The following is a 14734-nucleotide window of genomic DNA, read 5'->3' as shown; positions in this document are numbered from 1 at the left end:
TGCTAACAGAGCATCAGCGGGATGGCTGGCTAGTGCAAAGCTCTGGTAGCCACATCCAGGTGACCCTGCCCTGGGAGCTGTGGTGTTCCCTGGGCGGTGAAGGAGCCCCGGGCAGCCTCCCTGCCTGCACCCGGCTGCTCACCCGCCTGCGAGCGGCTGCAGCCTGTGCCAAGCGGAGCCGGAGCAGACACAAGGGTGTTTTCCCTTAATCATCCAGTCTTGGTCCTTTGAGCAAGGGATGGTCTAAGAGGCCAAAGTCTGAATCTGAAAAATTTAAACCATATGATGTCTGTATCCGTGCTCAGTTTGAAGTGAGCTAAAAAGGGGGGAGCAGAAATGGTTGCAGCTTTTCCCCTTCTCTCCAAAACTGCTTCCCCCCACGATTCCCTTCACCGCAGAGGCCTGACACTTGGGGACACCCGCTCCAGCCGCCCAAAGGAGCCGCCGTAGCTGCTCCATGGGGATCACAGCCATGAAGACACTCTCCTGCACAGACCCCACCAGCCGCGGCCCAGCCGTTGGACTGCAGCGTGGGCCCACCCAGCACACACTGAGGGGCTAGAGCTGCCCTCGGGGAGCCGGAGGGACACGAGCCCACAAGCCCCATGCCAGCAGCATGGCTCCAGCACAGCTCCTGCCTGTGCTGCCAGAGTGGGGGCACAAATAGCAGCTGGAAGCATCTGGAGCTGCTTCCCTGAGCGGAGGGAGCAGCTTTGCCCTGCGAGAGCTCGTCAGTGCCTGTTGGACTCAGACTGGCTCTTGGCAAAGGGAATTTGCAAGCTTGGGATGGGTTTTGCAGAAGCAGTGGCCAAGGGGAAGGCAGTAGGAAATAGCTTTGGACCCAGGGATACCTGGGTTGTAGCCTCAGCTTTGGAAAAATACAAGATGTCTCAGGCCAGTGCTGATACCTTCCGTGGCCCCACTCCATGAACTGGGGCTGGCTGAACTTGACACTTACAGGGGTGGCACGTGAGAGGCCTTCTGGCAAGAAAGAAGGAGACAGTCCAGAGGGCAGGTTTCACACATAAGGACTGCTGCATTTGGCATGTGGATAGGACTGCAAGACACTAGGGACACGGCTCCTTGCCTAGAACTGAAGTGAGAGCCCTTCAACCCCCTCCACCCACAGCGCCCCCCCTTGGGGAGCTGAGCTCAAGTGTGACAAGAGCCATCAGCCAGGCAACAGATGTTTTTAAAAAGCAAAGCAGATGTCACCCAAAGCAGGTTTACCTTGTAGCTACCAGCCAAAATGGCTGGGCTCGAGCCATGGAGGAACCTGTTGGCCTCTCTGCTCCAACCACCTGCTCTGTGTCGCTGCGGTCCTCGGCAGGACTGCGGTTTCCTGGTGCGTGCTGGCTCACGCCTCCAGCAAGCAGGGTGCAAGGAGCATCAAAGCCTCACCGGGGCCTCCAGGCACTAAATGCAACCAGGAAAGCTGGGAGGAGGAAAGTGAGCACTGCGAGAGGCTGGGGATTGCACAAGAAAAATCTGCGTGTGAGCAGGATCTGGGCAGGTGGTGTGAAGCACTCATAGCATCGTAGTGCTCGCTTATCACGAGAGCTCAGGAGTGTAATATCTGATCGTTTTAACTCCTCATGGCTCAGGGGTAGGCTGATGTGCACAGCACAGCTTCCCAAGGTATACCTGGGGCTCCCGAGGTGGAGAGCTGTCCTTTCCCAGCAGTTACATCTGCTGGTTTTAAAAAATGTCAGGGAAGAGAAACACACTGTTGGGACCAATTACAAGGGGTCAGCTCTCTCCATCCGGGGTGCTTCACCATGTGTTCTTTCTTTGTATCAGTCCTTGTGACAGCAGGTGATACCCACTGTCTGCCACTGACAGGTAAAATTTGGCTTCAAAGGCAGAAGAATGGCAATGAACATGAGTCTACAGGGTGGGAGCAACAAGAGGGGGCATGAGGGTGAATTATGGTGGCAGAAAAGCCACAAATTGGGAAGAATCAACATGAAATGGGAAAATCGGCCAAATTTCAAGAGAGAGGCAGGAAGCTGAGTTCATCACCCTGCAATTGCCATCCCCAAGCAAGAAACATTTAGACCATCTACTGCATGCTGGCCTGGCTACCAAAAGCCAGAAACCCCCACAACCAACCACTCAAAAGCCACAAACTGTCAGAGGAGAAGAACAGGATCTTGGACCTGCAGTAACTGACAATTTAAAAAGAAATGCAAACACTGATTACAGCCCATGTCTTGCTAGAGAGAAAGGGAATCCTCCCCAACCAAATCATCCCTTCTGGTTGGATGAGGAAGAGGAGGCGGGCCAGATTCCTTCCCAGTGCCAAAGCTGGCAACCAACCTAATCACCAAACAAGCACTGTACTCTGTACTCCAGCACTCTCCATTCATCATCCCATTTTCTTGCTGCAGTCAGTCTCCTATGCCTCATGAGATTAATAAACAAACAACTAAATCAATACAGTCACCTCGATCGCTGCAGGCCACAGGCTGTGAACAACGTAACTTCTGCCTGAAAGAAGTATCAGCACATGAGTCTCCCAAGAGAGAAGTCCAGCACCCTAAAAATCAGCTGTCCAAAAATTAACACACACAGGGGAACAGTTCAGCAGTACCCTGGGAAACAGATACTGAGCAGGCCCTCCCCTCCTACACCCTCCTGGTTTTCTCCTTGAGCATCATCAGATCCAGCCCTGACCCTCCCTGAAATCCAGCCATTGAAGGAATATTTTCACGTTCCTCATGGCAGGCTGGGAAATAATCTTAGCGTATTGACTCAACAAGAGGGCTGCTCTGCAAACATCAGTCCTCTTCAAAGATGGCCTCGGGCTCTTCAGTTCCTGTCAGTAGGGAACCTCACCAGAATCTCTCTGAAGCAGAGAAAAGCGTGTGTATGAGAATGAAAGTAAATTAGGTCTGAACAAGATTAACAGGGATTTAATTGAACTATGTGAACTGGAACTCCAGTCACGAGCTACTTATTAGTCCGTCTCAAGGGATTGTGCTGCTCGTGCTGGAGGAGCACAAGGATGCTTTGTGAGTGTGGGACAGCTCCAGGGGACGGTGACAGCCACAGCTGGGGAGGTGAGCGTGGCCAGAGAGCTGCTTGAGCACGATCAAAACCAAGCAAGGAATTCTCAACTCCCAGCCATGTGTCTTCAGAGCTGAGGCTCAGCCTGTTGACAGGAACTCTGTAATACCCATCAGCAGAGGAAACCCAGCTCTCAGCCCAGCTCCTGGGCTTTGGGTGGCAGAGCAAGGTGCTGTTCACCGAGGTGCTGCCTGCTGGCTGGGATCTGGAGACAGACCTTTGAAAACCTCTTCTTCAACAGAAGTGACTTAATGAGGTCTTCAGCTCTCTTTGGGATGTTAATTACAAAACAGTCTGGAGAAAAGTGCTTGGGAATTAAAGGAGTCACCACACTAGTCCTTCTCTGTGAGGGAACCAAAAGATGCTTGCCAAAGCTTGGCTACCAGGCCAGTCTCACTGCAGTCAAGAAGAGCCACCAGACAGCTCTGTGCTCCAGTCACACACCAGCTACAATCACAAACCAAGGGGCTACTGAAAATCCCCATTACCAGTCCACCAAATGCCCATTTAATCCCCTGCTTGTATTATTAACAAATTATGCCTTTACTGTTGTTACCTTCATGGGGGTTCTTGGAGCCAAAATCTCTCATGAGAGGCAAATTAATTTAGTCATCACATCACTTCCTCCTTCCTTCCAGGAAGGTGAAGCTGTACTGGGAAATAGTTTGCTACTTCCAAGCCAAACACAGGTACAGATGCACACATGCCCAACGGTATTAACTAACCGATTTCTCACAGATTAAAGGATCTGAAAGGCTTTCCCTTAATGGATCATTTTTTATGAATAGGTTATTTATGTCCCTGTGTTCCCAAAGTCAGAGAGTTCCAGCAGCTTTCACAGTGAACGCATGGAAAGAGGCAGCACAACTTTAAAAAAAGATTTCTTTTTAAACAAAGAGATTTTGTTTGTATTTATTACACATTTCAAGAGAAAATAAAATACATGGGATACAGATAATCTCTAAAAACATACTATAAGTTCAGATAACAAGACCATTGAAATAGGTAACAAGCTGTTAGGAACAGACTGGGAAATTTATCTTAATCCCTCTTCCCCCCAGCAAAACCAAACCCCAATATCCATGATTTCTACTTAGCAATGAGTAAGCCAGCCTGCAAATAGCTAGACACAGATGTTGATGTGTTGATGCAGTAGCCTGCTATTTCAGCTAAAAGCCACAGTGCTCATCTCTAACTGGTTCTTAGCTGTTCAAGAGCTTCTATGTTTCAGGTAGTGTGTGCTACACTTTCAATAGCTGCAATTCCGTTAAAGCATACCCCCCCTCACTTTAGGTAACCTGCAGAAAGCCAGAGTTGTTAGATAAAACAACCACCATCCTCATTTATTAAAATGGAAGAAGTGATCTGCAGTGCCCATCCAGGGCAGTGGCAATGCTTTTCTTTCCCTTGCAGATCACAGGCAGGAACACGGGTCCATAATGGAAACTTGTAGCACAATATTGTTACTTGTGTGGGAAATTTTTTTAATGTTTCTTTGTACTGAGAACTCAAAGCAACTTCAGAATGCTTGTCTCTCCTATGCTTTGTTCTGTCCTCCTAGAATCGCCTTTATGTAGACTCAAAAAAAAAAAAAAAAGAAAATGTTGAATTTAAAGCTGAACTCCAAGCTGGATTTTAAGCAGTGCAACTTGTGTCAGCATTCTGGTTAAGAGAAGCAGAGAGCCTGGAGCGGGGAAGCAGTGAGAGGTTACAATCACACTGGTACTGGGATCCATAAACGCAAGCAGAGAACATGGCTGTTCTTAACCCTGGTGGTTCCTGCCAATGTGCTGTTCAACTCCTGTTAGAGAACACGCGGCGCAGCACTGCTACCCTACCTGGGCTCCCAAGGCATTCGTGAATTGAGGATGGGAGTCTATGTATGCAAAAGGGATGGCAGACTTGCAGGCCTGCCAGAGAACCCTGTCCTTCAAAGCTGCTCTGAACCCTGGGTGCGCCTAAAAGAGCAGGTTCTCCTCCCATTGACTCATTTGTGATCAAACAAACCAAGATGTGAGCTGGCATCAGGAAGCTTGAGCTGCCCTACAGAGACTCTGTGGCTACGTCACCACCTATCTCTTTCCAGGCCTGTCTAGCCATATTTAAATCTAATACTAGATTGTCCCTGGGCCTGGAGACCCAGAGCCTGAAGGAACACTGTGTATGTCTCTTGCCATGTAGTCATGCTACACAGCCAGCTTGCCGCCCCTTGGATCTTAAAATACCCCATCTCCCCAGGCTGAGCTCCTATTTCACTTCAGGAAGAATGCAGCAAGAGGAGATGCAGCAGACTGTAGCAGGTAAGGCTGGGAGGGAGTTTGCAAACGCACCAAACCCGAGCTGTGTTGAAATGGAGCACAGTTAGGGCTCAGCCAGCTGACAGGAGGGTTTATCAACAGCACAAGGAGGCAGCACTGTTTGAACCATGCTCAGTGCAGCACTTCAACACTCCCGCCTCAGAGAAGCTTCTCTCCAACATGTAGTACCTGGTTTTCCCAAGTTTCCAAGAACACCCCACTAGCACAGGCATTAAATTCTGCACCTTCCACAATCCAACTGTTCCCTGTTTCTTGTAGTCACTGCAGTCCCCACACAGTCTCAACTCCCTGAAATGTACCTGCTTTCAAGGGTGGGAATAGAAAGGAAAAGTGCATGGGTGGGGAGTAAGAAAGAGGTAGTGACGCTGGGGAAATGAAAGCTTTCATCTACAGCAGTCTGGAATCTGATGCATTATTACCTAAAGAATTAAAGAATATGACAAAGACGTTATTATTAAGCCATAAAACGCAGCTATGTATTTCAGACTAGATGACAACAGAGATGAATACAAAGCTGTGTAGTGCAGTACCCTTGATCCATTTGATCCCTCTGCCTTCAAAAAATACAACACAAACCAGTATCCAAAGTAGCAAACCCATGCTCCACCTTCCACAGGGACTTTACTGCAAATCCAAGCCAGCATGGGGGAGCTAGGACAACAGGCCTCTCTACCCATCAGAAATGACAGAAGTTACTTTAACTGTGACTGACACATTAAATATGCCAAATGAAGTCCTGGACATGTGAAGTCCTCTTTGCTTGTAAGAAATCTATGGAAGAACCCCACCCCTTCCACTCTTTTAAGTTTCTTCTCCCTTGTCCCCAAAAGGTAAAGCATGGCAATGCCAGAAAACCATTTAATATAGTTAATTGCCTTTGATGTCATCTCCGAGGAAGCATGATTATAGGTGATTATTTTGTCTTTTGAGGCTCATCGGTCATGCCTTTATCGTTTCTTTTTGGTTTCCTTCTTGGGTTTCTTGCTTATTTGTGGAGCAGTTGCCTTTGGCTTCTTCACTGTCTCCAAATTCTTAGGCTCAAAACTGTCCGAGTCCTACAAGAATCAATTAAGAAACAGTCAGTAACTTTTTTTCTACAATTTGCTTCCCACTTGCTCACTTTGGGAATCTGAGTATAAGCCAAAGGAAGCAAGTGCTGGGTATCTCTGTGGGAACACATCTATATCAAACTGAGTCCACATTTAATGAGACTCAAGCAGCACCATCTCTGCTTTTTCCGCATGTGCTTTTTGATGAGTGTGAGTTTATGCATGGAAACAGCTTGTTACCAGAGAAGCCGTTAAAAGCTTAAGTGTCTAAAACTGGCTTTGGAGAAGAAAAACAAAACCAAGTTTAAAGGCAAGAAGAAAATCAACACTAAAGAAAAACTGTTTAAATTAGGAAAAGGAGAAAATACCATATCATCGCCAGTGTGCATGGAAATATTCAGCAGGTATTTCCGCCAAATGTTAATCATTATCATGTGCAAGACAAAAAAATATTCCCCAAAACAGTAGTAAGAATGTAAAGTTCAGAGCCTCTAAACCAAGCCCAAAATCCATGGATGGAATTGCAGGCAAAGCTTTCTTCACCTGGACTAACCAGGAATGCTTAGATATGCTGCTAGTTTCCTTCAGGCGAGATGACAGATAATATTTCAGCCATGAGAAATAAAGTCTAGTTATCTTGTAAAAACACAAGGGAACAGCGCCAGTCTCATCTGAGAAAGCGCACACATGCAGATTGCCTCCTTTCATTAAATGCATTTGAGTATAAATATTGCTTTAGCATCTTGGTTTCTATCAGTCAGAGCGTGCCAACTGGAAAAGGACACACAAAAAATGGCTGAGCAAGACGTGCTAGTTTCAAGCTTCCAAGAGAGCGCTCCAGATAATGGAGGGGGAGGCAAGCATCTGACAGTATCCTTTTAATCAAGGAGCTTGGTTCAAACGTCTCTCAAGTTACTGGGCTATTACAGTTCACATCTGTGTGGCTTTCCAAGGAAGGAGACTTGGCTGGCTTTCCAAAGGCTGTGATCGGCACATGGGGAGCTGGCAGGCTCTGGAGAAATGGAGCAACATATTACTCAGGGATGCAGTGTGCTGCTGCTGTAAAGTGAGCACTGCTGCCTTCTAATGTTCAAACCAAGGTAGACTTCAAAGCCTGAAGCCTCCAAGACAGAGAAGCTCCTCAATAGCCTACCCAGACTCAAGCATCATTCCCGAGATCTGGGGGGGTAGCCTCTGGTGTTTACGGTCTTGTAAATTAGTTATGTGGACAGTAAATCAAGAGGACAGTATACATATGGAGAAAATAAAAAGTAGAGCATGCAAGCATCAAAGCATGCTTGCAACTTAAAACAGTAACAGGTCCCTGAGCTTTATCATTTTAACTGGGGGCCTGGTCTTCAGTTTCCCACTTTGAACTAAAACTCTCACTCTTTTCAGCTTTCAAGAATCAGGCTAGTCAGTATTTATCAGGAGAAACCATGAACTCTGACAGACAGGTGCTGGTGGCTGCAGAGTAACGGTGCAAGACCTGCAATGTCACCACATCGTGACCAGCAGCCACGTGGTTCATCTCCCTGCTGCAGCTCCTGTAGCAGGACTAGCAGGAGGAAGCACGCACCCATGTCGGGGCAGCGTCACCGATCCAGGACATCAAAGCCACTTCACATCACACCCGCAGTTAAACGTGGAAGAGTTGGGTCATGAACTGCATCCTTCACACTGTACCTCACCCTCAAGCATTCCCTTCCCCACATACACTGAAAATTTCCGTGCTTCTTCTGCACAAGAGGGAGCAAACATGGCAATAAAGATAGCCTGAACACAAAACTTCCCATGCTGAGTTGTTACTGAAAATATACCATATGCATTTAGACAAAATCTGTATCAAAACACCAAACTTACAGCCCTACATCTGTCCCCAGCACCACAGGCACTACCAAGCACACAGAGCCCTTTTATCAGAAAAGCCAGGCAGATGCAGGTCATCCCACTGTGGCCCAGTCTAGAGGAATCGGAGTCCTGTAGCTCACCTCAACCTTCCACTTTAACCTTTTCCCCTACTAACTGCATCAAAGGACCCTCCACTTGCTGGCACAGAATTGGGTGTCTGTATTGAAAACTTCCTCATGTTAAAATATATTACAAATTTCACCTGTATCTTGTTTCCAGAAATCGCACACAAACTTGAGCCCAAAGTCATTTCCTGAAAGGCAGGTCCTGCAAAGGGGAGCCCTGCCTGGCTATTAATAAAGCAAATCAGCAGCAGGATGACAGTATGGTGTTGGGACTAAAGCTTCCTCGTGGGCAGTCAGGAACAGCATGTACATTCAGCACACCTTGCCAGTGCTCCAGGTCACTTTTGTCACTGATATTCACAGAGACCCTGACTCAGGTATTTGTTCCTGACTTTCTGATCTGGGGGTAAATCACTAGACAAAAGCTGGAGGTGGGAAAGCTAGAGGGAAGGAAAGAGGACAAACAATGAAACTGTCATCAATCCCAGGGCCAGACCACTGTGTCTCCATTAGCTACTCAAGGTTCTCTCCCATCCTGTTTCTCTGACTCTGCCCACCTATATCAATATTAAAGAGTACTGCTTACTGTCTTATGGGACTTTGAAACTGGCAGGATTATGGCTAGCACACAGATAAGCTGGAAAATGGCTCCAAAGAAGAGTCCGTAGCGTAGCACATTCTCCATGAATGTGGGCTCAGGGATTTCAGGTGGAGAGAAATCCAGCTCAGCAGCCATCCTGAGTGCACCCTTCTCCTCTAATGCTGTCAAGAAGACTGGTTACTACAAAAGGGGGAAAAAAAGGCAATTATTTGCATCATGCTTTCCAGAATTCACTTTCCATTATCAAAAACTGAAAGACTACCTCATGCAGGTTTTTTTAAGACACCCTTGATCTACAGATCCAATAACAAAGAAGGAAAAGAAAGTGCATTTTATTTGAATGCTTGTCTTTTACCATCTGCCTAAGAAAATAGTCCTCAAATGCTAGTATTAGTGCATTTTCAGGTGAGAGCAAGACAAACCAAATGTGAACAATATTCATTAAACAATAAGGGAAAAGCTTAATAAGCCAGGTATACTTTTCCCCCCAAGTTGATCATGCATGCAAGGTGACTGTTACTCACTTTTACCTACATTGTATATGTGGTCACAGCTTTGTTCTTTTAGATGGTGTACAAAACCAATTATTACTTAAACCACAGAGAAGGTAGATCTGTTGAAGGCAGAGGAAAGAGTTATGTGTTTCAAGTTAAGCATGGCTTTAGTGGCTGGTTACACCATGCAACGGTCACAGAGGTATTTTATGGCAGAGTTAAAACATTGATCTCCTGGGTCCCAAGCTAGGTTCTCAGCCACAAGACCATCCTTTCTTCCTTCCTTTGTCTTTTGCTAATGGAGTTGTCAATTCATTCTATGAATGACTAATAGCTTTCTACAATAACAGAACTCTCCTGCCACAATTGCTGGAGTATGCCACAAAGTCCCAAAAGGGAAATTCAATTAGTCTGAGATGCCATCAGAACTCAGTTGTGATTACCGCCTTACTCAGTTTTCCTCATCAGTATGATCTTAGTGTGTACTTACTGAATCAGCACTACTGACTGATATTTACAACTCTCTATATTACTGAAGCCTGGGTGTGAGATTGTGCTGCATGCATGTTTCAGTTGAATGGTAGTAATCTGCCTCCTAGAAATTATCTCCAAAGCAGGCTCTGTATTTCTCAGGCTAGGAGGAGATTTCTACAATCTGCAGATGTGACCCAGTTTAGAAAGATGGTAAACTTAAAGAGTATAATTTGAGTAAATTTAGTTGATAAATTTGAGAATCAATCAACATTGCATAAGAGGCAAATGTCATTTGGGGACATACTAAAAGGAGTGGTATATAAATTACAAGAAAAAAATTTTTTAATTCAGTTGAAGTATGGGATATTATTTTGAATTTTAAAAGACAAGAAAAATTCCTGACTGCACAGCCTGCCAGCCACTGGAATACAGAGACTGTGGAATCCCTGTTACTGGTGATTCAAAAGAGCAGATCAGATAAGCATTCCCCTGGGATGGGGTGTGAGTACACATAATCCTGCCTTTGAATCAGAAGATAAGAATAGGTGACCTCTTGCAGTCCCTTCCAGGTTTGTATTTCAGTGAAAGAAATTTTTTCAAATTTTGATTAAAATTCAGTAAGCAAGGGCTGCATGGGGCCTGTGCATGAAGCCAGAATACACGCTGGGCCACCCATGCTCAGCAAGTCACAATGCAGACCCAAAGGCTACACTGGTGTCAACAAAGCATGCATGAAAGTGGCTCATCCCTAATGGATTTTAACTTTTAAAATGCCCTTTCCTCCAGCCCACTAAGGCAGCAAGTCCTAAGCAAGAAACATAATCATAGGAAATTTCACCCCTGGATTGCATTTTATTTCCACTTCATTTTTTGGGATATCTTTTTCTTGCCCACCCCTTTCCTCAAACAGAGCAGGAAGGGATATTGCTTCATTCCTCACCTGGAGTTTTCTCAGGACAAACTCCTGCTGATAATCCTGATTCATATACCTGAAACACAACACAAAAAAATGAACCAGAAAAGGAAACTGATACAACGAAAACAAAAAATCTCCATCCTCACTTTCCTCCCTTCCCCTTTTCTGTTTCACCTCCTTTGACGGTATCAGTAATTTTCTAACAAACCCAGGTGACATGACCAGCATCAAGAGCTCTCATGCAAGCTGGTAGCAGCTGCCACTACCATTTTAAGCACTACCCCATGAAATATGCTCAAGAAGACCGGACATCATGCTCCAACTAGTCACAGTAAAGCATCCTCGCTTGCACAGTAGCCACCGCAGGCAACCCACATTTGGACCATTAGTTTTCCTGTCAGTGGAGCTGAACTAATATCAGCAAAATTATTCCGTTTTAAAAAACTCCAGTGGTTAACACAATGCCCAAACCCGCACACACAGGGAGGCTAAACCTTAGCCAAATGAGCAGGCCAAAGCCGAGCATTGGGGAACCAGGGCTCAGTGTCAGGCAGGCCACCTTCCGCACCACACAAAACTTGCAGTTTTCTCACGGAGAGCACTACCTCCTGACACTTTGCCTTGCAGCTAGTCCAACAGGTCCCTGGATAATGGAGTCTTCCTCCTTGTTCCCGAGAAGCTAACAGTTTCACCACCGCTTCCTTGGCTAACATCTCTTCTTCACCATGGATTATCAACCACCTTTTTCCTCGGATCACCTAAACTATGAACATCGCTACACTGAAACTGTTCTTAAATTGCATTTAAAGATTGGTACTCCTACTTCAGACCCTGAGAGGTAGCTCCTGCCCCCCACCCCACCAGCTTACTCATCTGGTTTAACAGCAGCTACTACCTCTCTCCACAAGCCTGGCCATCTCATTGGAACATAACTGCAGAAACAGGTCACAAACAGTTGCTCTGGAATAAAGTAACTGATTTTGACTATCTGTTCAAAAATATTCAGTCTTGTCTCTATTAACATTTTACAGCAAGCTAATGACCCCCCCACAAAAGGACGTGGCCCAGTAGCAAAGCCAGAGCTCTACCACAGAACCAGGGAAGGGCTACTCAGGGCTGCAGGGTCATGCTTTTGGTCAGTGACACCACTGCAAGATGATGTGGCTGCCCCCCTGGGCACAGCATCAGGCCCTACGATAAATAACCATGTGTTTTCAGGACCAGGGCCATAAACTAGCCATCTCAATAGAGCTAGGACAGGCTCAAACCTTTCTTTCTGCTGTCCTGTATTTCCCAACCGGCATCTTCAAGGCCTAGCACTATATAATTAGCATAGGACAAAGCCACAGGAGCAGTTCAAATAATATATATTAGCTTCCTCTTAGGGTGGAAATAGAGAGCAACAGTATCAGTGGACAACATGAAACTTCCATCAAAGGATGAGGCAAAAAAACCTCATGCTGGATTTCTGAAATGAGTTAGTAGGTGTTGGGACGGAGACTGGCCAACTCATATTGGCTCCAGGGGGATTTGGGCACGCTTAGCACCGCTGGAAACGTGACCGCTAGCGGGGCCGAGCAGCCTGCAGGCTCACGGGCCCGGTGCCAGGCTACCGGCTTTGCCAGCCGTGCCCGGGGCTGTAAGGAGAAGCAGCTGTGCAGCCCCAGAGCAGGGGACACCCAGCGTCCCTCCTCCCCTCTCGAGAGCAGAGCTCCCCGCAGGGAGCGGTGGCCAGCCCTGGCCGCAGCAGGGGGCGCGGGCCGCGGCGGGGCCGGCGAGGCTCCCCTGCACCCCAAGCAATGCCGCTCGCTTCCCGGGGGGGGGCGGAGCGGTGCTGAAGCCACCACTCCATCCCTCCCAACATACACCTTTCCAGCAGAGCCCCGCGCCGCTCCAGACCCCCCGAGAGCCCCCCGGCCCCCCCTCCCGGCGGCCCATCCCGCTCACCGCCCCTCACGGCCAGGCCTCGCCGCCCCGGAAGTGATTCCTGCGCGGCAGGAAGTGCGCCCCGCCCCGCCCCTAGCAACCGCCCGGGGCGCCGCGTTGCTAAGGGCGGCCTGCGGGAGGCCCGCTGGCCGGTGTAGCCGGGCGGCCGGGCTCCGCCACCGCCTTCGTCCCGAAAGGCTCCTGAGGCCGCTCGGCGTCACGCTGCCGCGGGCTCCGCCCCAGCTGCGGGCGCCTGTGGGTGCTGACGCCCAGGTAGTTCCCCGCGGCCAGGCCCGGGTCGGCCCCTCTGGCAGCGACGTGCCCTGGGCCTTTACACCTCAGGGTTAATGTACTCGCCCCCTCAGTGCGAGCATTTTAATCCACGCCATCAATAGTGTGGCCTTTCAGTCCTGGCGGATTTCTCTTTATCCATGAGGCTTTAATTTGTTCCCTTGAATTGCTGTGGTAGCAACAATTAAGATGCAAGCTTCTGACTTTGCTCTTGATGTTCTTTTTTTAATGTCCCGATTTGCTATCCAACTCTGAAATGGAGATGTCTTGATAAAATGACCTACAAAGGGAAAAATGGCTTATGCTCTGTTTTGCTCATTTGTGGTATTTAAAGAATCTGATTTGTTTTGCCCTTTTCCTAACCCTAAAATATCAATAGTGCTAGGTTAGTTTTGCTGCAGAGCTTTATTATCAGAGAGCCTAAATACTTTGGGGAAAACCTAATCGGTTACTTATCTATTGAGGGAGTAAGGTATGGCATTTGTAATAAAAGGATTTTATAGGCCGTTGCCAAGCATTTGAATTAAATGGGTATTAACGAAAACAATTTCAAAGGTTTTGAGCAATTGGATTAAAAACCTTTCATCTCTTAGTGCAGAAGACTTTACAGACAACTGGAGAATGTGCATGGCTGCGAGTTTCAGAGGCCAGAGATACTTGTACAAAGAAATTCTTATAGCATAAATGTCCTAAGAAAAAAATTACTTTTTTTATACTTTTTTTTTTTTTAATTTATATTTTAATAATTACCAGAGCTTTCACTGTCCCTGGTGAGTGGCTGTTCTGGCTAAGGGATAAACCCAGAGCTCAGGATCTGCGCTTTCCGCTCCCGAACACTGACTATTTAGGACACAAAAACACTGAGGAGGGAGAAATAATTCTTGTGAATGTCAGGAGAAATCCTATCAGTATGGATTAAACGGCCAGATTAAATTCTTCCCAATACTACCAGTACACTGAATTTGGTGGTGCTGCTGTCCACACACACACCTTCTCATGGGCTCTGATTCTCATAGTTTGAAGTTTGCAGGCGAACTTAGACTCTAACCAATACTGCATGTTTGTTTCCCTTTTCCTCCTCTCCCCCAGCAGAAGTGGCACTACTTAGTCTAAGGAAAAATAGACAGGTGAAATTTGCAGTTTTTATACAGCTCCTTCCCACTCCCTCCACCACTGTCCGGGCCCGGAGATCATCAGACCCTCGCAGAGCAGTGCCAGGCTCTGCACGGAGACACTCCGCCTTTGAACCACAAGCAGGTGGTGCCATCAGCCCGCTGTGGCTGCGTGCCTTTCACCAGCACCACACTGACCCATTCGTTTCAGCTGATTGTGAAATGATACAAAAGGGAAGATTTTTTCCAAAGCCTACAAGTTGTCAGTGTGTTTCACAGCTACAACTGATTCAACAAGCAGAAATGTCAATTTTGTCAGCACCCAAATCTAAGTAGACAGAGCTCAGGCATAAAGTCTTTCTCCAAATCCAAATCATCCTGAGCTTATTAAGCCCTTTCTACATTTCTCCTTTGATTTGCATTGCAGTATTTCCTGCATGTCTCTGCAGTGAGACCTGTTTATTACCATTCATGGTACATGTACCACATCCTTGTGCACCGAGGTCTT

The 14734-nt window shown here is 47.1% G+C and overlaps 1 protein-coding gene across 2 annotated transcripts; it reads right to left on the bottom strand.

Moving 5' to 3' along the window:
- Positions 1-3967: 3967 nt before the first annotated feature.
- Positions 3968-12906, bottom strand: MANBAL (mannosidase beta like). 2 transcript variants are annotated; one of them, XM_074920448.1, is made up of 5 exons: positions 12845-12884; positions 10922-10970; positions 9548-9626; positions 8999-9193; positions 3968-6442 (listed from the first exon to the last, which is right to left on the bottom strand). In XM_074920448.1, the coding sequence occupies exons 4-5, from the start codon at positions 9146-9148 to the stop codon at positions 6335-6337; spliced, it is 258 nt and encodes an 85-aa protein (XP_074776549.1). In that variant the 5' UTR covers positions 9149-9193; positions 9548-9626; positions 10922-10970; positions 12845-12884; the 3' UTR covers positions 3968-6334. The 2 variants fall into 2 exon arrangements, with proteins under 2 accessions (XP_074776549.1, XP_074776548.1); XM_074920447.1 differs by lacking the exon at positions 9548-9626 and having other exon boundaries at positions 12845-12906.
- Positions 12907-14734: the final 1828 nt, after the last annotated feature.

The sequence above is a fragment of the Athene noctua genome, chromosome 16 (assembly GCF_965140245.1).
Source record: "Athene noctua chromosome 16, bAthNoc1.hap1.1, whole genome shotgun sequence".
Lineage (NCBI taxonomy): Eukaryota > Metazoa > Chordata > Aves > Strigiformes > Strigidae > Athene > Athene noctua.
This window is presented reverse-complemented; position numbering and strand designations above follow the sequence as displayed.

Excerpts from the sequence above, each read along its gene's own strand:
- MANBAL (XM_074920447.1), bottom strand. The coding sequence starts at position 9,148 with ATGGCTGCTGAGCTGGATTTCTCTCCACCTGAAATCCCTGAGCCCACA. Across the intron at positions 6,443-8,998 it reads TTTCAAAGTCCCATAAGACA|GACTCGGACAGTTTTGAGCC; the intron begins GTAAGCAGTACT and ends TGATTCTTGTAG.